This window comes from Carcharhinus amblyrhynchos, chromosome 25 (genome assembly GCF_965287045.1).
Source record: "Carcharhinus amblyrhynchos chromosome 25, sCarAmb.v2.hapA, whole genome shotgun sequence".
Taxonomy (NCBI): Eukaryota; Metazoa; Chordata; class Chondrichthyes; order Carcharhiniformes; family Carcharhinidae; genus Carcharhinus; species Carcharhinus amblyrhynchos.
In genome coordinates, this window is record NC_137348.1 from 701,230 (window position 1) to 723,260 (window position 22,031).

At 47.3% G+C, this 22,031-nt stretch overlaps 1 protein-coding gene across 1 annotated transcript; it reads right to left on the reverse strand.

Annotated features, from left to right (window-relative positions):
• Positions 1–3,549: 3,549 nt before the first annotated feature.
• Positions 3,550–20,095, reverse strand: LOC145358359 (protein FAM163B-like). Its single transcript, XM_080212317.1, has 2 exons — positions 20,003–20,095; positions 3,550–3,906 (listed from the first exon to the last, which is right to left on the reverse strand). Exons 1-2 carry the CDS (start codon positions 20,093–20,095, stop codon positions 3,550–3,552), a joined length of 450 nt encoding a protein of 149 aa, XP_080068443.1.
• Positions 20,096–22,031: the final 1,936 nt, after the last annotated feature.

Below are 22,031 nucleotides of genomic sequence, written 5' to 3' on the forward strand. Positions count from 1 at the left end.
GTGCTGTAGTGTTCTATGTTCTATGTTCTAATGCGGGGGGAGCTATACGATAAATGGCAGAACCATCAGGAGTATAGACACACAGAGGGACCTGGGTGTGCAAGTCCACAGATCCCTAAAGGTGGCAGCACAGGTGGAGAGGGTGGTGAAGAAGGCATATGGCATGCTTGTCTTAGATGGGGCATAGAGTATAAAAATTGGCGTATGATGTTAACAAAGAACAAAGAACAAAAACAGCCCAGGAAACAGGCCCTTCGGCCCAACGAGCCCATGCCGCCATTTTAACATTACCAGTCCCCCCCTCCACCCATGACCCTTATCTATTGGTTTATGGCCATCCACATTGAGGGAAACTAATTTAGGGACAATTTATTACCTCCAATCAGCCTAATAGCACATCTTTGGGGTGTGGGAGGAAACCGGAGCACCCGGAGAAAACCCACGCAAGCACGGGGAGAATGTGCAAACTCCCACAGACACCGGCCCAAATCCATGTGTCTGCACAGCAAACAGTGATAGTCACTGAGCTGTCGTCTCGCCCAGTATCTGTTTAAGCACACACTAACGACATGAAGCACTAGGCCAATCTCAAACATTCAAGAGCAGCCCCAGTACGACCCATCGCGTGTATGCCCCTCATTGGACAACAAGGCGGACCGACTTAAAACCTGTGAATGAAAAGAGAAGAAACATTATTATCATACCATATCCATTTACCTTAACAGGGACATCCCAATGCTAATGACCCTTATTTAAAACAATCTCCTATATCCACCCATCTCCAACTCAGTCATGTGCCTGTCTAAGTTACTCTTAAATGACTCTATTGTGTTTGCCTCCACCACCTTACTTGGCAGAGCATTCCATACCCCCACTACCCTCTGTGTGAAAAATGTCCCTCTAATATCTGTGTTATACCTCTCGCCCCTCACCCCAAGCCTGTGGCCCCTCGTACTGTGTGTCTCTATCATAGGAAATAGCTTACCTCTGTTTACTCTATCTATACCCTTCATAATCTTATATACCTCTATTAGATCCCCCCTCAGTCGCCGTCTTTCAAGGGAAAAGAGCCCCAATTTCTTCAATCTTTCCTCATAACCCAGTCCTTCCATACCAGGCAACATCCTAGTAAACCTCCTCTGCACTCTCTCCAGAGTCTCCACATCTTTCCAGTAGTAAGGCAACCAGAACTGGATGCAGTACTCTAAATGCGGCCCAACCAACGTTCTATACAACTGCAGCATTAGACTCCAGCTCTTATATTCTATACCCCTTCCTATAAAGGCTAATATACCATAGGCTTTCTCCACAACCTTCTCCACTTGTACTGCCACCTTCAAAGAGTTGTGCACTTGCACCCCCAGGTCTCTCTGCGATTCTATACTCCTTATGGGCTTACCCTTTATCATATAACTCCCCCCTACATTATTCCGGCCAAAATGCATCACCTCACATTTATCAGGATTAAACTCCATTTGCCATGTATCTGCCCAATATACCAGCCTATCAATATCCCGCTGTATTGCCAGACACTGCTCCTCACTGCCCGCCAATCCAGCCATCTTGGTGTCATCAGCAAATTTGCTGATCACACCACCTACTCCCTCTTCCAAGTCATTTATATACACTACAAAGAGAAGAGGTCCCAGTACTGAACCCTGCGGCACACCACTAATGACAGACCTCCAGCTAGAAAAGGACCCCTCCAATATTACTCTCTGTCTCCTCTTAGCAAGCCAGTTCTCAACCCATCTAGATACCTGGCCTCATATCCCATGAGCCTTAATCTTTTCTACCAACCTACCATGAGGGAATTTGTAGCTATATAGAGCATTGGTTAGGCCACATTTGGAATACTGCATCCCATTCTGGTCACCACACTACCAGAAGGACGTGGAGGCTTTGGAGAGAGTGCAGAGGAGGTTTACCAGGATGTTGCCTCATATGGTGGATCTTAGCTATGAGGAGAGATTGGGTAAACTGGGGTTGTTCTCCCTGGAAAGACAGAGGTCTATTAGCAATGTAATTGCTGTCATTTTAAATGCAGAAAGAGCATCCATTGAGATGCTAAATTGATAAGTGCAGTTGGCTTAATTGGATGAATTGACTAAGAAGCAGTGTCTGTTGGATTGTAGCTTTGATTTGATTTATTATTGTCACATGTATTAGTATACAATGAAAAGTATAGACCTAATAGAGGTGTATAAAATTATGAAGGGCATAGATAGGGTGAACAGTGGAAAGCTTTTTCCCAGGTTGGAGGTGACGAACACAAGGGGTCACAGGTTCAAAGTGAGGGGTGCAAGGTTCAACACAGATGTCAGGGGGACGTATTTTACACAGAGGGTGGTGGGGGCCTGGAATGCACTGCCAAGCAAGGTGGTTGAGGCGGACACGCTGGGATCGTTTAAGACTTATCTAGATAGCCACATGACTGGGAATGGAGGGATACAAACGAATGGTCTAGTTGGATGCATGAGCGGCGCAGGCTTGAAGGGCCGAAGGTCCTGTTTCTTGCTGTATTGTTCTTTGTTCTTTCTGGGTGTAGGGAGAGATGTCGGCGATAACTGTTGGGGTGGATGGGGGAGAGAACAAAGAACAAAGAAAATTACGGCACAGGAACATGTGGACATTGATTGTGATTGGGGTGAGGAGGGGGTGCTTTTTTTGGTCTGTTTGGAGTTCAGTGCAGCCAAGCTTTCCTGACCTGTTTGTGCCCCACCCCTCAACGTGAATTACACCTACCAACCACCCCCCCCCCCCCCCCCCAACTTTCTTTTGACAAAATGTCAGGAGATCAGGAGAGAAAAGCAGTCAGGTTCTCTGAAGCTGGCCGGAATTCACTCAGATCAGACCCTTTGCCATTTTTGGAAAGATTCTTTCCCTGTCTCCTCCAGAAATTTCCTAAAATTCACTAAAATCCCAAAACAAAGGAAACAAAAATATTCATGTGAATCTGACGTTGATGAGGGTGGGGAGGTGCTGAACTGGATTTATTTTTGATTAACAAGCTCGTCTGGTTTATTCAGTGTGATTTGAACAAGAAAAATCAACCCAAGGCAGTCGCAGCAGACCAGGGGCCAAACAATGTGGAATTAACAAGCATTCAGGAGAACATCATTAACCAGCCATTCCCTTCTGTCATCCCGTGCAATCGCAGCTCGAAAACAGACAGTAACATCACTCACTGACACTCAGTAAAAATTCACTTTACAATTCATCAGTCAAGCACTTCAGAACTTCCACTTAATAAGAACATCAGAATTGGAGAAAGATGTAAATCAGACAGATTTTATCCATTCAAATATTAAACTAATAGATAGCACATTCATAAAACTTTTGATTAAGTTATATTTTGTTCTTTTTATTCAGGCTGCCGGTTTTACATTGCCTGAATAGATTTTGTTTTTATATTTGGGATTGCAGGAGTTTTACTGGCTGTTGCGAATTGCATTCAATAATTCCATCCATTTTTCCATGAAATATGGAAACGAGTGGCTTTGTTTATATTAAAATTGCTCTTTATAAACCCTCGAGTAACAAGCGTCCTCACACATCCGTACTGATACTCCGACTTCTGCTGAAAGCATCTCTTGTGAGCTTGGCCCTGCTGATGGGCAGGTCCTGGGGAAGTGTCAGCATTTCCAATTCCTCTTCACTCACAGTGTTGTAGCTCACACTCTCACCTCCATTCCGAATCTCTGCAATCTGATGGCTATGAAAGTGTGGCTTGCAGTGGGAACAGAGAGCTGTAGGATGACAATGCTCCTGCGGGTAGGCAATAGAACTAAAGTTCAGTCCATTTCCAGTGCTGTGATTGTAGTAAGCGGCAGGCAGGCGAGAATGCACTGCAAAATCTGGTTCCTCCTCATCTCCATCCCATTCCTCCCTCTTGCAGCAATAATACTGTAAGAAAAAATAAGACTGGCAATTAATTATAGAGCCATAGAGTCATAGAGATTTACAGCATGGAAACAGGCCCTTTGACCCAACTTGTCCATGCCGTCTTTTTTTTAAAACCCCTAAGCTAATCCCAATTTCCCATATTTGTCCCATATCCCTCTATACCCATCGTACCCATGTAACTGTCTAAATGCTTTTTAAAAGATAAAATTATACCCGCCTCTACTACTGCCTCTGGCAGCTCGTTCCAGACACTCACCACCCTCTGTGTGAAAAAATTGCCCCTCTGGACCCTTTTGTATTTCTCCCCTCTCACCTTAAACCTCTGCCCTCTAGTTTTAGACTCCCCTACCTTTGGGAAAAGATATTGATTATCTAGCTGATCTGTGCCCCTCATTATTTTTTAGACCTCTATAAGATCACCCCTCAGCCTCCTACGCTCCAGAGGAAAAAGTCCCATCTATCCAGCCTCTCCTTATGACTCAATCCATCAAGTCCTGGTAGCATCCTTGTAAATCTTTTCTGAACTCTTTCTAGTTTAATAATATCCTTTCTATAATAGGGTGACCAGAACTGTACACAGTATTCCAAGTGTGGCCTTACCAATGTCTTATACAACTTCAATAAGACATCCCAACCCCTGTATTCAATGTTCTGACCGATGAAACTAAGCATGCCAAATGCCTTCTTCACCACTCTGTCCACCTGTGACTCCACTTTCAAGGAGCTATGAACCTGTACCCCTAGATCTCTTTGTTCTGTAATTCTCCCCAACGCCCTACCATTAACTGAGTGAGTCCTGCCCTGGTTCAATCTACCAAAATGCATCACCTCGCATTTGTCTAAATTAAACTCCATCTGCCATTCATCAGCCCACTGGTCTAATTGATCAAGATCCTGTTGCAATTGGAGATAACTTTCTTCACTGTCCACTGTGCCACCAATTTTGGTGTCATCTGCAAACTTACTAACCATGCCTCCTATATTCTCATCCAAATCATTAATATAAATGACAAATAACAGTGGGCCCAGCACTGATCCCTGAGGCACACCGCTCATCACAGGCCTCCAGTTTGAAAAACAACTCCATACAACCACAAGCTAATTTTGTATCCATTTAGATACCTCACCCTGGATCCCGTGACTTTTAACTTTATGCAACAACCTACCATGTGGTACCTTGTCAAAGGTCTTGCTAAAGTCCATGTAGACAACATCAGCTGCACTGCCTTCATCTACCTTCTTGGTTACCCCATCAAAAAACTCAGTCAAATTTGTGAGACAAGATTTTCCACTCACAAAGCCATGCTGACTGTCCCTAATCAGTCCTCGTGTCTCTAAATACCTGTAGATCCTGTCTCTCAAAATAACTTCCAACAATTTACCCACCACAGATGTGGTTTATACAACACTTTTTCCCAAGAACATCCTAGAGCGCTTCAGAGCCAATCAAACCATTTGAAGTCACTATAATAATGCAACAGTCAATTCCAAACTCACAAGAACACGACACTCGGGGACTGAAGTGAGTGCAGTGCGGGTGTCGGGCCGGGCGGGTTTCGGGCCGGGCGGGTGTCGGGCCGGGCGGGAGTCGGGCCGGGCGGGAGTCGGGCCGGGCGGGTGTCGGGCCGGGCGGGTGTCGGGCCGGGCGGGAGTCGGGCCGGGCGGGAGTCGGGCCGGGCGGGAGTCGGGCCGGGCGGGAGTCGGGCCGGGCGGGAGTCGGGCCGGGCGGGTGTCGGGCCGGGCGGGAGTCGGGCCGGGCGGGAGTCGGGCCGGGCGGGAGTCGGGCCGGGCGGGTGTCGGGCCGGGCGGGAGTCGGGCCGGGCGGGAGTCGGGCCGGGCGGGTGTCGGGCCGGGCGGGAGTCGGGCCGGGCGGGTGTCGGGCCGGGCGGGAGTCGGGCCGGGCGGGTGTCGGGCCGGGCGGGTGTCGGGCCGGGCGGGTGTCGGGCCGGGCGGGTGTCGGGCCGGGCGGGTGTCGGGCAGTGCTTTGGGATTTTGTGTGTAGTCGGTGGAAGAATTCTATCTGGTTCAGTGAATTCAGTTACATCAAGTTACCACTTGGGGAAATATCAACATGACTGTTTTCAAAATGTATAATTTACAAACAGCATTAACAAAATTCTGCAATGAAATGAAATGCAATTATATCCCAGAATTATCACAGTGACCTCCACTCTCTGATTCCTCTGTATGCTTGTCCGATATCCAGTATTGGGTGGGTAGAAATCTGCTTTACCTAAATCTTGGGTCCCTGAAGCCACTGTCTCCAGTCCCTGCCGCTAAATCGCTTCCCTCGTCCAGACTGCTCTCCCTCCCCAGCCTCTGTCTCAGGCTAAACCAACATTCTTGCTGCCCTATTTGATCCTAAACTGAGCTTGCTTTCTCCATCTGAAAGACTGCCAATTTCTATCGCCATAACATCGCCAATCTCTTCCCCATCTACTAATGAAACATTACTCCATGTTTTTGTTTGCTGTATCTCCTGGGCATCTCCACATACGTCCCATCCTCCAGAAACCTGAGCCAAACCAACAGTCTGCTGCACATTGCCTAAGCCAGCGCAAACTCTATCCCGAACATTTACCTCACCCTCTCAATGCAATCGACTGTTCACAACCTTGATGTTACAGTTGATGATTGTGATGACATTTGACCCAGAACCAGGAAAGTAAGAAACATTTATCTGTGAAATCTAATTGTTTCTAAAAAGTCTGGTAAGGATTTTTAAGAATTTGCATCAATCGTGAAAGGAGCTGTTGTAATTTTCTTGCTGAATTAGAAATAATTGCCTATCTGACCTGGAAACCCTTGACTCGGCAACATGACCAACAGAAACATAGAACAGTGCAGCACAGTACAGGCCCTTCGGCCCTCGATGTTGTGCCGAGCTATGTCCAATCCCAAGATCAAGCTATCCCACTCCTTATCATTCCGGTGTGCTCCATGTGCTTATCCGATAACCGCTTGAAAGTTCCTAAAGTGTCCGACTCCACTATCACAGCAGGCGGTGCATTCCACACCCCAACCACTCTCTGAGTAAAGAATCTACCTCAGACATCCCTCCGATATCTCCCACCATCAACCTTATAGCTATGCCCCCTAGTAACAGCTACATCCACCTGAGGAAATAGTCTCTGAATGTCCATTCTATCTATCCCCCTCATCATCTTATAAACCTCAATTAAGTCGCCTCTCATCCTCCTCCCTCTCCAAAGACCAAAGCTTCAGCTCTCTCAACCCTTCCCCATAAGACCTACCCTCCAACCCAGGCAGCATCCTGGTAAATCTCCTCTGCACTCTCTCCAATGCTTCCACATCCTTCTTATAGTGAGGTGCCCAGAACTGAACACAATATTCCAAATGTAGTCACACCAAGGTCCGGTATAGTTGCAGCATAACCCTACGGCTCTTAAACTCGAACCCCCTGTTAATAAACGCTAACACACTATAAGCCTTCTTCACGTCTCTATCCACTTGAGTGGCAACCTTCAGAGATCTGTGGATATGAACCCCAAGATCTCTCTGCTCCTCCATATTCCTCAGAACCCTGCCGTTGACCCTGTAATCTGCATTCAAGTTTGTCCTACCAAAATGAATCACCTCGCACTTATCAGGGTTAAACTCCATCTGCCACTTTTCTGCCCAGCTCTGCATCCTATCAATGTCTCTTTGCAGCCTGCAAGAGCCCTCCACCTCATCCATTACTCCACCAATCTTGCTGTCATCAGCAAATTTACTAACCCACCCTTCAGCTCCCTCTTCCAAGTCATTGATAAAAATCACAAATAGCAGAGGGCCCAGCACTGATCCCTGTGGTACACCGCTGGTAACTGGCCTCCAGTCTGAAAATTTTCCTTCCTCCACCACCCTCTGTCTTCTATGAGACAGCCAGTTCCTTATCCAGTCGGCCAAATTTCCTTCTGTCCCACATCTCCTTACTTTCTTCATGAGCCTACCATGGGGAACCTTATCAAACACCTCACTAAAATCCACGTATTTGACATCAACTGCTCTACCTTCATCCACACACTTAGTTACCTCCTCAAAGAATTCAATCAAATTTGTGAGGCAGGACTTACCCTCACGAAACCGTGATGACCATCCAGGATTAAACTGAATCTCTCAGGACCCTTTCCATTAACTTACCGACCACCGAAGTAAGACTAACTGGCCTATAATTACCAGGGTCATTCCTAAATCCTTTCTTGAAAAGAGGAACAACATTTGCCACTCTCCAGTCCTCTGGCAGTATCCCTGTGGACAGTGAGGACCCAAAGATCAAAGCTAAAGGCTCCGCAATCTCATCCCTTGACTCCCAATGAATCCTAGGATGTATCCCATCTGGCCCAGGAGACTTATCCACCCTCAGGTTTTTCAAAATTGCCAATACATCTTCCCTCAGAACATCTACCTCCTCCATCCTATCAGCCAGTAGCATGCACTCATCGTCAAAAACATGGCCCCTCTCCTTAGGGAACGCTGAAGAAAAGAAAAGGGAGTTAAGACCAGAAGCTAATTGACAAGACATGAAGCAGAGGTGGACACAAAGAAGATCTTTAAGCAGAGGAGCTGGAATGTGGAGATGACCAGTGCACATATGGACACAAAGAGAAAGATGGAGCCAGAAAGGCAACACAACAGATTCCTGTCAGGAGAGGAAACAAATCTCTCTCAGGAAGAGGCCAGTCTTTGTTTGGCAGAAAAGGAAACATGACCTTTTGGAGGTACTGTGTGAGCTGGCTAAAAGGATCTAAAACCTAAAAAGCTGTATGAATAACTCACAGGTACAACAGACTTGGGTGTTTTTCCAGATGTGTTTAAACCATGAACCTGGCTCTTATCAGTTAGTCAGTTGAAAAGGAATGCTGGAAAGCTAGACCATCAGAATGACTGTAGCCTAAGTGGGAGAGTAGAAGTATGCCATGGTAATTATAATTGTATTGACTAATCATTAAGGTGAAAGCTATTGGTGCGTAGGATTTCTGACTTACCCTCATTATCATCAATAACGAACAAGATATTATTGAAGTGTGTAATTATGCCATGCCACAGAGAATAATGTGGTTGCTTGAGGATAAATAAATCTTCATTGTACCGAGTAAAGTGAAATTTACTGTTTTATTTGTAGAATCACCTATCCGTCAATTTGTGTAATTTGCATTTGCTCTGATTTGTGTGAAAGTAAAGGCTGCTAAAAGTGGCAGTTTGTTGGGAATTTTGTCATTTGAGGATCATTTGATAATCTTGATTTACAATTTCCAGTAAGAAGTCTCACAACACCAGGATACTGTGCCCACCCCAGTCCAACGCCAGCAACTCCACATCACGTTTACGATTTCCATTCAGGAATCATAACATGGAGAAATCTACTCCAAAACCAAGACTGCTTTTCAGCTTTCCAACACTGCCCAACAATGCTCATCAGGAGCTCACAATGTTCCAAAACTCACAGGCAAGCCCAATGCTCCCAGCCTGGCTCACCACTCTTCCCAGAGAAACTTGCCTTTCCCAGGGTCTGCTCACAAGAAAACATGTGGGACAAGATTTATGAGCATTTAGAGAAGTTTAGAATGATCAGGAATAGTCAGCACGGCTTTGTCAAGGGCAGGTCGTGCCTTACGAGCCTAGTTGAGTTCTTTGAAAATGTGACTGAACACATTGACGAAGGAAGAGCGGTGGACGTGGTTTACATAGACTTCAGCAAGGTGTTTGATAAGGTCCCCCATGCAAGACTTCTTGAGAAGGTGAGAGGGCATGGGATCCAAGGGCCTTTGGCCTTGTGGATCCAGAACTGGCTTGCCTGCAGAAGGCAGAGAGTGGTTGTGGATGGGTCTTTTTCTGCATGGAGGTCGGTCACCAGTGGAGTGCCCCAGGGATCTGTTCTAGGACCCTCGCTGTTTGTCATTTTCATAAATGACCTGGATGAGGAAGTGGAGGGATGGGTTAATAAGCTCGCCGATGACATGAAGGTTGGTGGTGTTGTGGATAATCTGGAGGGATGTCAGAAGTTGCAGCGTGACATAGATAGGATGCAAGACTGGGCGGAGAAGTGGCAGATGAACTTCAACGCGGATAAATGTGTAGTGGTCCATTTTGGCAGGACCAACGGGATGCAGGAGTACAATATCAAGGGTAGGGGTCTTAGCTGGGTTGAAGAGCAGAAGGATCTTGGGGTCCAGGTCCACAGGACTCTTAAATCGGCCTCGCAGGTGGAGGATGTGGTCAAGAAGGCGTATGGTGTACTGTCCTTCATTAATCGAGGGATTGAGTTTAGGAGTCGGGAGGTAATGCTGCAACTTTATAAGACCCTTGTCAGACCCCACTTGGAGTACTGTGCACAGTTCTGGTCGCCTCACTACAGGAAGGATGTGGAAGCTATTGAGAGGGTGCAGAGGAGATTTACAAGGATGTTGCCTGGATTGGGAGGCATGCCTTATGAAGATAGGTTGAGGGAGCTCGGTCTCTTCTCCCTGGAGAGACGAAGGTTGAGAGGCGACCTGATAGAGGTTTATAAAATGTTGAGAGGAATAGATAGGGTGGATTCTCGGAGGCTATTTCCCCGGGTTGAAATGGTCGCTACGAGAGGACACAGGTTTAAGGTGCTGGGGAGCAAGTACAGAGGAGATGTTAGGGGTAAGTTTTTCACTCAGAGGGTGGTGAGTGAGTGGAATCGCCTGCCGTCGGTGGTGGTAGAGGCGAACTCGCTGGGGTCTTTTAAAAGACTTCTGGATGAGTACATGGGATTTAATGGCATTGGAAGTTACAGATAGTTCTATGGCTTGGTAGGTATGGATGTGATCGGTGCAACTTGTGGGCCGAAGGGCCTGTTTGTGCTGTAGTGTTCTATGTTCTATGTTCTATGTGTTTCTATCTCTGCTTGGAGAGGCAAAGCTTGATCAGGGATAGTCAGCATGGTTTCATCAGAGGAAGGTCACACCTAACAAATACAATTGAATTTTTTGAGGAGGTGACCAAGTGTGTAGACAAGGGGGGTGCAATCGATGTAGTTTATCTGGATTTCAGCAAAGCTTTTGACAAGGTCCCACATGGGAGGCTTGTAAAGAAGGTAAATCCACATGGGATACAGGATAATTTGAAAAGTGGATTCAAAATTGGCTCAGTTGTGGGAGACAGAGGGTGATGAGAGAAGCTGCTTTAGTGACTGGAATCATGATGTGGATATGCCGGCATTGGACTGGGGTAAACACAGTAAAAAGTCTGACAACACCAGGTTTCAGTCCAACCGATTTTATTTGATAGTAAACTCACTAGTTTTCGGGTTAGCCCCTTCATCAGGTGAATGGAGAGTTCTGGCCTCAGACAGAGCATATAAAGCACAGACAGTTTAGAGATTACTGATTAGAATGCGAATCTTTACACCTAACCTGCTGTTCAAGTCTTCAAGATGCCGACAGTGTGTGTGGAAGGAGCACTGATCACAGGTTAAAGAGATGTGTATTGTCTCCAGACAGTACAGTAAGTGAGGTTTGTCAGCCACTTTAGGACTTGAACAGCAGGTTAGGTGTAAGGATTCGCATTCTAATCAGTAATCTGTAAACTGTGCTTTATATGCTCTGTCTGAGGCCAGAACTCTCCATTCACCTGAAGAAGAGGGAAACCTCGAAAGCTTGCGAGTTTACTATCAAATAAATCGGTTGGACTAAAACCTGGTGTTGCCAGACTTTTTACTCAGTGACTGGAAGCCAGTGTCCAGTGGCTTTCCACAAGGATCTGTGTTGGGCCCCCGATTATTCATCATTTGTATAAATGACATTGATGACTAAGTGGGGAGTAGGGTCAGTAAGTTTGTGGATGACACAAAGATTGGACGGGTGAGGTGTAGTGTCTTGGGCTATAGGAAAATATTGACAGAATGGTCAAATGGGCAGATAAGTGACAGATGGAATTTAACCCTGAAAGTGTGAGGTGATACACTTTGGAACGAGTAATTTGACAAGGAAGCATACTACGAAAAGTCTGATACCTTTATCAATCGAGGCACAGATTACAAAAGCAGGGAAGTCATTTAGAGTTGCATAGAACTTTGGTGAGGCCACAGCTGGAGTACTGTGTGCAGTTCTGGTGGCCACATTATCAGAAGGATGTGATTGCATTGGAGGGGATGCAGAGGAGATTCATCAGGATGCTGTCTGGGATGGAACATTTAAGTTATGAAGAAAGGGTGGATGGGCTTGGGTTGTTTTCTCTGGATTAGACCTGACTGAGGTGTACAAGATGATGAGTGACTTGGACAAGTGGATAAGGAGGAGCTGTTCCCCTTAGTTGAAGGGTCAGTCACGAGGGGATATAAGTTCAAGGTTAGGGGCAGGAGGTTTAGGGAGGATGTGAGGAAAAACTTTTTTTCCCAGAGAGTAGTGATGGTCTGGAATGTGCTGCCTGGGAGGGTGGTGGAGGCGGAATGCCTCACATCCTTTAAACAGTATCAGGATCAGCACTTGGCACATCATAGTTTTGGTCCCCTTATTTGCAAAAGGATATTTTGGCCTTGGAGGGAGTACAGAGAAGGTTCACTAGGCTGATACTGGAGATGAGGGGGGTTAAATTATGAGGAGAGACTAAATAGACTGGGCCTGTACTTATTGGAGTTTAAAAGGTTGAGGGCAGATCTTATAGAGACGTATGAGATAATGAAGGGGATGGATAGGGTAGAGGTAGAGAGATTGTTCTCTGGAGCAGTGTACTGGTGGCTGGTGAGTGTAAACTGCGAGTGTACTGTGTTTTTTTTAAAATTACATTGCTGGGTTGTGGTTTTTTTTCCCTTTGTGCTTTCCATTGAGGGTCCGAGGTGCAAGGGCTGTTGGGAAGGGAGTGAGGGAGTATAAAAACAAGGCCACAGTAGACAGTGGGCAGTGGAGTGAGGTGGGTGCTGAGTGAGTGCTGCAAGGGCTTTGGCTCACAGCTTCAAAGTGTGTCCATAGGTCTGAGGGTAGTCAAATAAATGGCAGGGACCACGGGGAGATGTGTCAGCTGTGTAAGGTGCAATATGTGGGAGTTCCTGGAGACACAGCATCTCCAGAGGGTCCACATCTGCACCAAATGTCTGGAGCTGCAGCGTTTGAGGGACCGGGTCAGGCAACTGGAGCTGAGGCTGGAGGATTTATTTTTAGTGAGGGGAAAATGAGGCGCTAATGAATAGGAACCAGATTCAAGAGGGGATCCCAGAGCCAAGGAGGGGGGATGGGTGGGTTACTGTTAGGAAGGGGAGAAAGAAGAGGAGTAATGTTCCAAAGGCCACCCCAGGGGTAGTCTCTCAAGATAGCAGGGGTAAGGCACCAACTGAGGTGGAAAGGGCACGAGGGGAAGAGGAAAATGCCTCAGGGAAGGAAGGGGCCTGGATGTGAGATAGTGGTGGGGGATGGGAGTGTTAGAGGAATTGATAGAACATAAGAAATAGGAGCAGGAGTAGGCCATCTAGCCCCTCGAGCCTGCCCCGCCATTCAATAAGATCATGGCTGATCTGTCGTGGCTCAGTTCCACTTTCCCGCCCTCTCCCCATAACCCTTAATCCCCTCGCTTATCAAAAACCCATCAACCGCGTCTTAAACATATTTAGCGAGGCAGCCTCCACCACTTCAACGGGCAGAGAATTCCAGAGATTCACCACCCTTTGAGTGAAGAAGTTCCTCCTCAACTCTGTTCTAAACCTCCCCCCCCGCCCCTTTATCTTGAGGCTGTGCCCTTGAGTCCTACTGTCCTTTCTGAGTGGGAAGAATCCTTCCACCTCTATCCTATCCATCCCATTCAACATCTTATAGGCGGTTCTGTGGGCAAAAGTGGGACTCCAGGATGGTAGTCTGCCTCCCTGGAGCTGGGGTACAGGATGTGTCGGAGAGGGTAGAGGGAATCTTGAAAGGCCAAGGGACCCAGACGGATGTAATTATACATGTAGGAGAGAGGGACATAGGAAGGAAGAGTAGGGGAGATACACGTACGCAGTTCAGGGAGTTGGGAGCCAGGCTGAAGTGCAGGGCCTCCAGGGTGGTGATCTCTGGGCTGCTGCCAGTGCCCAGTAATAGCAGGGATAAGAATAATGAGATCCTGCAGCTGAATGTGTGGCTGAGGGATTGGTGCAGGACAGAGGGGTTTAGTTTTGTTGACCATTGGGAAGTCTTTGCAAAGGAAGGGCACTTGTATAAGAGGGATGGGGAACATTTAAATGGGAAGGGGACACATATTTTAGCTGGGAGGTTGACTGGAGTGTTTAGGCAGGGTTTAAACTAGTATGGAGGTGGGGTGGGGAGGAGAGAGACAGCTCAGGCACTGGGAGTCAGTTGGAGGTCAGGGTAAGTCTAGATGATAGGAAAATCCCCCAGGAGGAGGAGGATCCGAGAGGGCCTGAGGGTCTTCAGTGCATCTGTTTTAATGCGAGGAGTGTGACGGGAAAGTCAGATGAACTTAAGGCCTTGATGTTTGCGAGGAATTTAGATGTGGTGGCAGTGACAGACGTGGTTAAAGGAGGGGCAGGTCTGGCAGCTAAATGTTCCAGGGTATAAGTGTTTTAGGTGTGATAGGGGAGGGTTGAAAAGAGGAGGGGGAGTGGCACTCTTAGTTAGGGAGCAGATCACAGCGGTGCAGAGGGAGGATAACATGGAGGGGTTGGAAATTGAGTCTCTGTGGGTGGAGTTGAGGAATAGGAAGGGGTCTATTACTATGCTAGGAGTGTACTATAGGCCACCCAATAGCCCACGGGCAGTGGAAGAGGGTATATGTAGGGACATTTTGGATAAGTGTAGGAAGAACAGGGTTGTTGTAGTGGGAGATTTTAATCTCCCTGGGGTGGATTGGAAGGTGCCTAGAGCTGGGGGGTCTGATGGGGAGGAATTCGTAAGATGTGTATTGGAAGGATCCTTGCAACAGTATGTAGATAGCCTGACTAGAGAGGGGACAATACTGGATTTAGTTCTGGGAAATGAGCTGGGTCAGGTGGTTGAGGTTGCGGTAGGTGAACATGTGGCTAATAGTGACCACAACTCCGTCGACAAGAGCTGTCCTAAGGGGAGGGTGCTAAATTGGGGGAAGGCTAGATACAGCCGGATTAGGCAGGAGCTTAGGGATACAGACTGGGTTAGGCTGTTAGAGGGCAAGACCACGTTAGGCATGTGGGAGTCTTTCAAGGGAAAACTGCAAAGGGTGCAGGAAAGGCATGTGCCGGTTAGGAGAAAGGATGGGAAAGGTAGGATTAGGGAACCGTGGATTACTAGGGATATAGAAGACCTGGTTAGGAAGAAACGAGAGGCATATGTCAGGTCTAGCAGCTGGGAACGGAGAGAGTGTTGGAGGAATACAGAGAGAGTAGGAGGGAGCTCAAATTGGGAGTTAGGAGAGTAAAGAGGGGGCATGAAATGGCTTTGGCAGGTAGGGTTAAGGAGAATCCAAAGGCGTTTTACTCCTATCTTAAGAACAAAAGGGTGGCTAGGGGTAAAATCAGTCCTCTCAGGGACAGACATGGGGAATTGTGCTTAGAGACAGAGGGAATGGGGGAGATCCTGAATGAATACTTTGTGTCGGTATTCACGAAGGAGAGGGGCTTGATGTCTGGTACGGTTATTGAGGGAGCTGTAGACCGATTGAAAGATCTATCGATTACGAGGGAAGAAGTGTTAGGGCTTTTAGAGGGCATTAAAACTGATAAATCTCCGGGGCCTGATTGCATTTATCCTAGGCTGCTTAGAGAGGCGAGAGATGAAATTGCTGGGCCTCTGACGCGAATCTTTGTCTCTTCTTTGGACACAGGTGAGGTCCCAGAGGACTGGAGGATAGCGAACGTGGTACCGTTGTTTAAAAAGGGTAGGATGGATAACCCGGGTAACTATAGGCCGGTGAGTTTGACGTCAGTGGTAGGCAAGTTGATGGAGAGGATTCTTAGGGATAGGACGTATGAGCACTTAGAGCGTTGCGATCTGATTAAGGATACGCAGCATGGCTTTGTAAAGGGGAAGTCTTGCCTTACGAATCTGGTAGAATTTTTTGAGGAGGTGACAAAAACGGTCGACGAAGGATGAGCCGTTGATGTCGTCTATATGGATTTCAGTAAGGCGTTTGACAAAGTCCCTCATGGTAGGTTGGTAGAAAAGATTAAAGCCCATGGGATACAAGGCCAGGTATCTAGATGGGTAGAGAACTGGCTTGCAAAGAGGAGACAGAGAGTAGTAGTGGAGGGGTCCTTTTCTAGCTGGAGGTCTGTCACTAGTGGAAAGGTGGTAGGACTGGAGGGTCTTAATGACATTACTGTTACTAGAGAGGTGGTGCGCGACAGACTGGAGGGGCTGATTGTGGACAAGTCCCCAGGACCGGATGGAATGCATCCGAGGGTTCTGAAAGAAATGGCGGAGGTGATAGTGGATGCCTTGGTGGTTATTTTCCAGACGTCGCTGGATTCCGGGGAAGTGCCGGAGGATTGGAAAACGGCTAATGTTACGCCGTTGTTTAAGAAGGGTGCCAGGCAAAAGGCGGGGAATTACAGGCCGGTTAGTTTAACGTCTGTGGTAGGTAAAATGTTAGAATCCGTCATTAAGGAGGAAATTGCGAGGCATCTTGAAGGGAATTGCTTGATAGGGCAGACGCAACACGGTTTCATTAAAGGGAAGTCGTGTCTGACAAATTTACTGGAGTTCTATGAGGATGTGTCTAGGGCGGTGGATAGAGGAGAGCCGGTGGATGTGGTCTTTCTGGATTTTCAGAAGGCGTTTGATAAGGTACCTCACAAGAGGTTACTGCAGAAGGTCAGAGGACATGGAGTTGGGGGTAGGGTGTTAGCGTGGATAGAGGATTGGTTGTCAAATAGGAGGCAGAGAGTGGGGGTCAATGGGTGCTATTCGGATTGGCGGTTGGTGACTAGTGGGGTGCCCCAGGGGTCGGTGCTGGGGCCTCAGCTATTTACCATTTATATAGATGATCTGGAGGAGGGAACCGAGTGTAGGGTGTCGAAATTTGCTGATGACACCAAGATTGGGGGAAAGGCAAATTGTGCGGAGGGTGTGGAGAGTCTGCAGAAGGATCTAGATAGGCTGGGCGAATGGGCCAGGAAATGGCAAATGGAATTTAATGTTGGCAAGTGTGAGGTGGTCCACTTTGGTAGGAAGAATGGTAGGAAGGACTATTACTTACGGGGCGAAAAACTGCAGCAGGCGACGGTGCAGAGGGACCTCGGGGTCCTTGTGCATGAGTCGCAAAAACCCAGCCTGCAGGTGCAGCAGGTGGTCAGGAAGGCGAATGGGATGCTGGCCTTCATAGCGAGGGGGATTGAATATAAAAGTAGGGAGGTCTTGCTGCAGCTGTATAGGGCATTGGTGAGGCCGCAGCTGGAGTACTGTGTGCAGTTTTGGGCGCCGCACCTGCGCAAGGATATTTTGGCCTTGGAGGGAGTGCAGAGGAGGTTTACTAGGCTGATACCGGAGTTGAGGGGGTTGAGCTATGAGGAGAGGCTGAATAAACTAGGCTTGTACTCGTTAGAGTTTAGAAGAATGAGGGGAGATCTCATTGAGACGTATAAGATGATGAATGGGATGGATAGGATAGAGGTGGAAAGACTCTTCCCGCTCAAAAAAGACAGTAGGACTAGGGGGCACAGCCTCAAGATAAAGGGGGGGCGGTTCAGAACGGAGTTGAGGAGGAACTTCTTCACTCAAAGGGTGGTGAATCTCTGGAATTCTCTGCCCGTTGAAGTGGTGGAGGCTGCCTCGCTAAATATTTTTAAGAAGCGGGTTGATGGGTTTTTGATAAGAGAGGGGATTAAGGGTTATGGGGAGAGGGCGGGAAAGTGGAACTGAGCCACGACAGATCAGCCATGATCTTATTGAATGGCGGGGCAGGCTCGAAGGGCCAGATGGCCTACTCCTGCTCCTATTTCTTATGTTCTTATGTTCTTATGTACTAGTGGTGTGCCGCAGTTCAGTACTGGGATCTCTTCTCTTTGTAGTGTATATAAATGACTTGGAAGAGGGAGTAGGTGGTGTGATCAGCAAATTTGCTGATGACACTAAGATGGCTAGATTGGCAGGCAGTGAGGAGCAGTGTCTGGCAATACAATGGGATATTGATAGGCTGGTTGATTGGGCAGATACATGGCAAATGGAGTTTAATCTGGATAAATGTGAGGTGATGCATTTTGGCCGGAATAATGTAGGGGGGAGTTATATGATAAAGGGTAAGCCCATAAGGAGTATAGAATCGCAGAGAGACCTGGGGGTGCAAGTGCACAAGTCTTTGAAGATGGCAGTACAAGTGGAGAAGGTTGTGAAGAAAGCCTATGGTATGTTAGCCTTTATAGGAAGGGGTATAGAATATAAGAGCTGGAGTCTAATGTTGCAGTTGTACAGAACGTTAGTTTGGCCGCATTTAGAGTACTGCGTCCAGTTCTGGTTGCCTTACTACCGGAAGGACGTGGAGACTCTGGAGAGAGTGCAGAGGAGGTTTACCAGGATGTTGCCTGGTATGGAAGGACTGGGGTATGAGGAAAGATTGAATAAATTGGGGCTGTTTTCCCTTGAAAGACGGCGACTGAGGGGGGATCTAATAGAGGTATATAAGATTATGAAGGGTATAGATAGAGTAAACAGAGGTAAGCTATTTCCTGTGATAGAGACACGTAGGACAAGGGGCCATGGGCTTAAGGTGAGGGAGGAGAGGTAAAACACAGATATTAGAGGGAGGTTTTTCACACAGAGGGTAGTGGGGGTATGGAATGCTCTGCCAAGTAAGGTGGTGGAGGCAAACACAATAGAGTCATTTAAGAGTAACTTAGACAGGCACATGACTGAGTTGGAGATGGGTGGATATAGGAGATTGTTTTAAATAAGGGTCATTAGCATTGGGGCGTCCCTGGTAATGTAAATGGGTATAGTATGATAATAATGTTTTTCTCTTTTCATTCACAGGTTTTAAGTCGGTCCACCTCGTGTCCAACGAGGGGCATACAGGCGATGGGTCGTACTGGGGCTGCTCTTGGTTGTTCGAGATTGGCCTAGTGCTTCATGTCGTTAGTGTGTGCTTAAACTGGACAAGATACTGGGTGAGACGACAGCTCAGTGACTATCACTGTTTGCTGTGCAGACACGTGGATTTGGGCCGGTGTCTGTGGGAGTTTGCACATTCTCCCCGTGCTTGTGTGGGTTTTCTCCGGGTGCTCTGGTTTCTTCCCACACCCCAAAGATGTGCTATTAGGCTGATTGGCAGGAATAAATTGTCCCTAAATTAGTTTCCCTCAATCTGGATGGCCATAAAACATTAGACAGGGGTCGTGGGTGGAGAGGGGGACTGGTGGTGTTGAGATGGTGGCGAGGGTTCGTTGGGCCGAAGGGCCTGTTTCCCAGGCTGATTTTGTTCTTTGTTCTTTGTTTATTTTTCCCGCTTAGAAAGGAAACCAGAACTAGAGCCTCACAATAAGGGGGCGGGGGGGGGGGGGGGGGGGGGGGGGTTTGTGAGGTGGGGGGGGTGCAGGGGGGGGTGGGGGGGTTGTGAGGCGGGGGGGGATGTGGGGGGGGCGGGGGGGTTGTGAGGTTGGGGGGGGGTGGGGGGGGTTGTGAGGCGGGGGGTGGGAGGGGGTTGTGAGGTGGGGGGGTGGTGGCAGGGGGTAGTGGCGGGGGGGGCGGTTTAGAACGGAGTTGAGGAGGAACTTCTTCACTCAAAGGGTGGTGAATCTCTGGAATTCTCTGCCCGTTGAAGTGGTGGAGGCTGCCTCGCTAAATATTTTTAAGACGCGGGTTGATGGGTTTTTGATAAGAGAGGGGATTAAGGGTTATGGGGAGAGGGCGGGAATGTGGAACTGAGCCACGACAGATCAGCCATGATCTTATTGAATGGCGGGGCAGGCTCGAGGGGCTGGATGGCCTACTCCTGCTCCTATTTCTTACGTTCTTATAACATTCAGGGCTTTGTGCCAAGTACTGGCAGGCGGGATTATGAGTTCAGGTGTTACTAATGTGTCAGTGCGGACTGGATGGGCCACAGGGCCTCTTCAATGATTCATTCTCAGTTAACCAATGATGTATTGTTTAAGGAATGGAAATAGGCTATAAAATATTATTTTATTTCTTTAAGATGGCTTTTCTTTTGGCATGTTGACTATCCTAACACTGACCTGCAAACGGCAATAACACAACACGATGATTATACAGAGCAGGATAACTGTAGCCAATATTCCACCTGTGATGACAACAGTCCCAGCTGTCATTCGACCAGTTCTCCATTAACAACCTAGAAAAGAGAGGACAAGAAATTAAAGGAGAGAAATCAGACACCATAAAACAAAAATATTAATCTTTGCAATTAAGAAAGCTTCAGAAATATACTTTGAATTCCGAGTAAGGCCAATTTTCCCAAATCCAGCCATTCTCAGCAATGGCCAATGCAAACAAAGGAGCAGGAGGCCATTCAGCCCCTCCAGCCTGATCAAGGCTGATCTGATAGTAACCGAAACCTCACATTCCTGCCTATCCCCAATAACCTTTCACCTCATGCTTAACAAGAACCTATCTACCTCTGCCATAAAGATATTCAGCCTCAACCACCTTCAGAGCAAAAAATCCTCATCTCTGTCTTAAATGAGCAATCCCTGATTCTCCAACAAGAGGAATCATTCTCTCCACATCCATCCTGTCAATACCTCGCAGCATCTTACATATTTGATTCAGTCGCTTCTCACTCTTCTAAACTCCAACAAGCACAGTCTCTCCTACCCTTCTTCATAAGACAACACGTCCATTGCTAGTTTTTGTATAGTAAACCTTCTCTGAACTGTTTCTAACGCATTTACATTTCTCCTTAATTAAGGAGACCAATACTGTACACATTACTCCAGGTATAGGGTCACCAGTGTTTTGTATAACTGAAGCATAACCTCCCTACTTTAATATTCAATTCCCCTCACAATAAACAACTACATTCTAATAGCTTTTCTAATTACTTGCTGTGCCTGCATTCTTGCCTTTTGTCATTCATGCACGAGGACACTCAGATCCCTCTGCATCTCAGAGCTCTGCAATCTGTCCATTTAGATAATAAGCTTATTTTTTATTCTTCCTGTCAAAATGGACAACTGTACTTTTTCCCACATTATGCCCCGTTTGGCAGATCTAACCTAATCACGTCCCTTCCTAGTCTTCTGGTGTCCTCTTCACAACTTTCCTACCTATCTTTATGCCATCAGTAAAGTTGGTAAACAATGCTATCCAAATCTTTTGTATGAAGTGTAAAGAATTGATTCCTTATGGCACACCAACCTTCACATCCCCAGTTTACCTACTGTGTTTCCTATTGGCCAGCCAATCTTCTGTCCAAGCCATTATCTTACTTCCGACACCAGCTTTTATTTTCCACAATAACCCCTTGATCATTTCCCAGAAATATTCAATCCGGTATCCCAGAAGTAGTTAATCTGGTCATTCTCAGCCACACTGTTCACTAAGACAAGGAATAATATCTGGAAAGTCCTGTCTCTGTGGCGTTTTATAAAATATACTTTTATTTTTGTTTACTTTTTCTCAGGCTCTTTCCCAAATCGCCGTGTTCCAGACTCTCTGCTTTCCCGTGGCAGTAGGTGGTTTGACAATGAAGGAGTGAATGTTAGAGTCTGAGGGAGAGTTATAGTGCAGTCAGCGACAGGAAGGATACAATCTGCCGATCTCACATACAATCTACAGACAGAAATCAGTTGGTCCATTGTTGCTGGGGTTAATTGGAGCTCGAGACTCCACTCACATTTATCCATCCTTCCAGATTCTTCTTTATCCTTTTCCTTTGCAAAAATGTAATCTTGTGAATCTGACAAGAAGTGGTGTTTATTTCCTGATCTTGCTGCAAGTGGTTTCAGCCTTTCCCAGCGGAGAGCTCACTGTTCACAATGTCAGGCTTCCTGCATCTTTTCACTTTCTGATCATCACAATTTCTGACCACAATTTGGGCCTGTTTGACGGTGGGTTTCCTGCCCCGTGAAAAGTTGGAGGAGTGGTGGGGGGATGGGGAGGGGGAGAGGGGGAGAGGGGGGGTTTTGTGGGGGGGAGGGGTTTTTGGGGGGGAGGGGGTTTTGGGGGAGGGGTTTTGGGGGGGAGGGGGTTTTTGGGGGGGAGGGGGTTTTGGGGGGAGGGGTTTTTTGGGGGGGAGGGGGATTT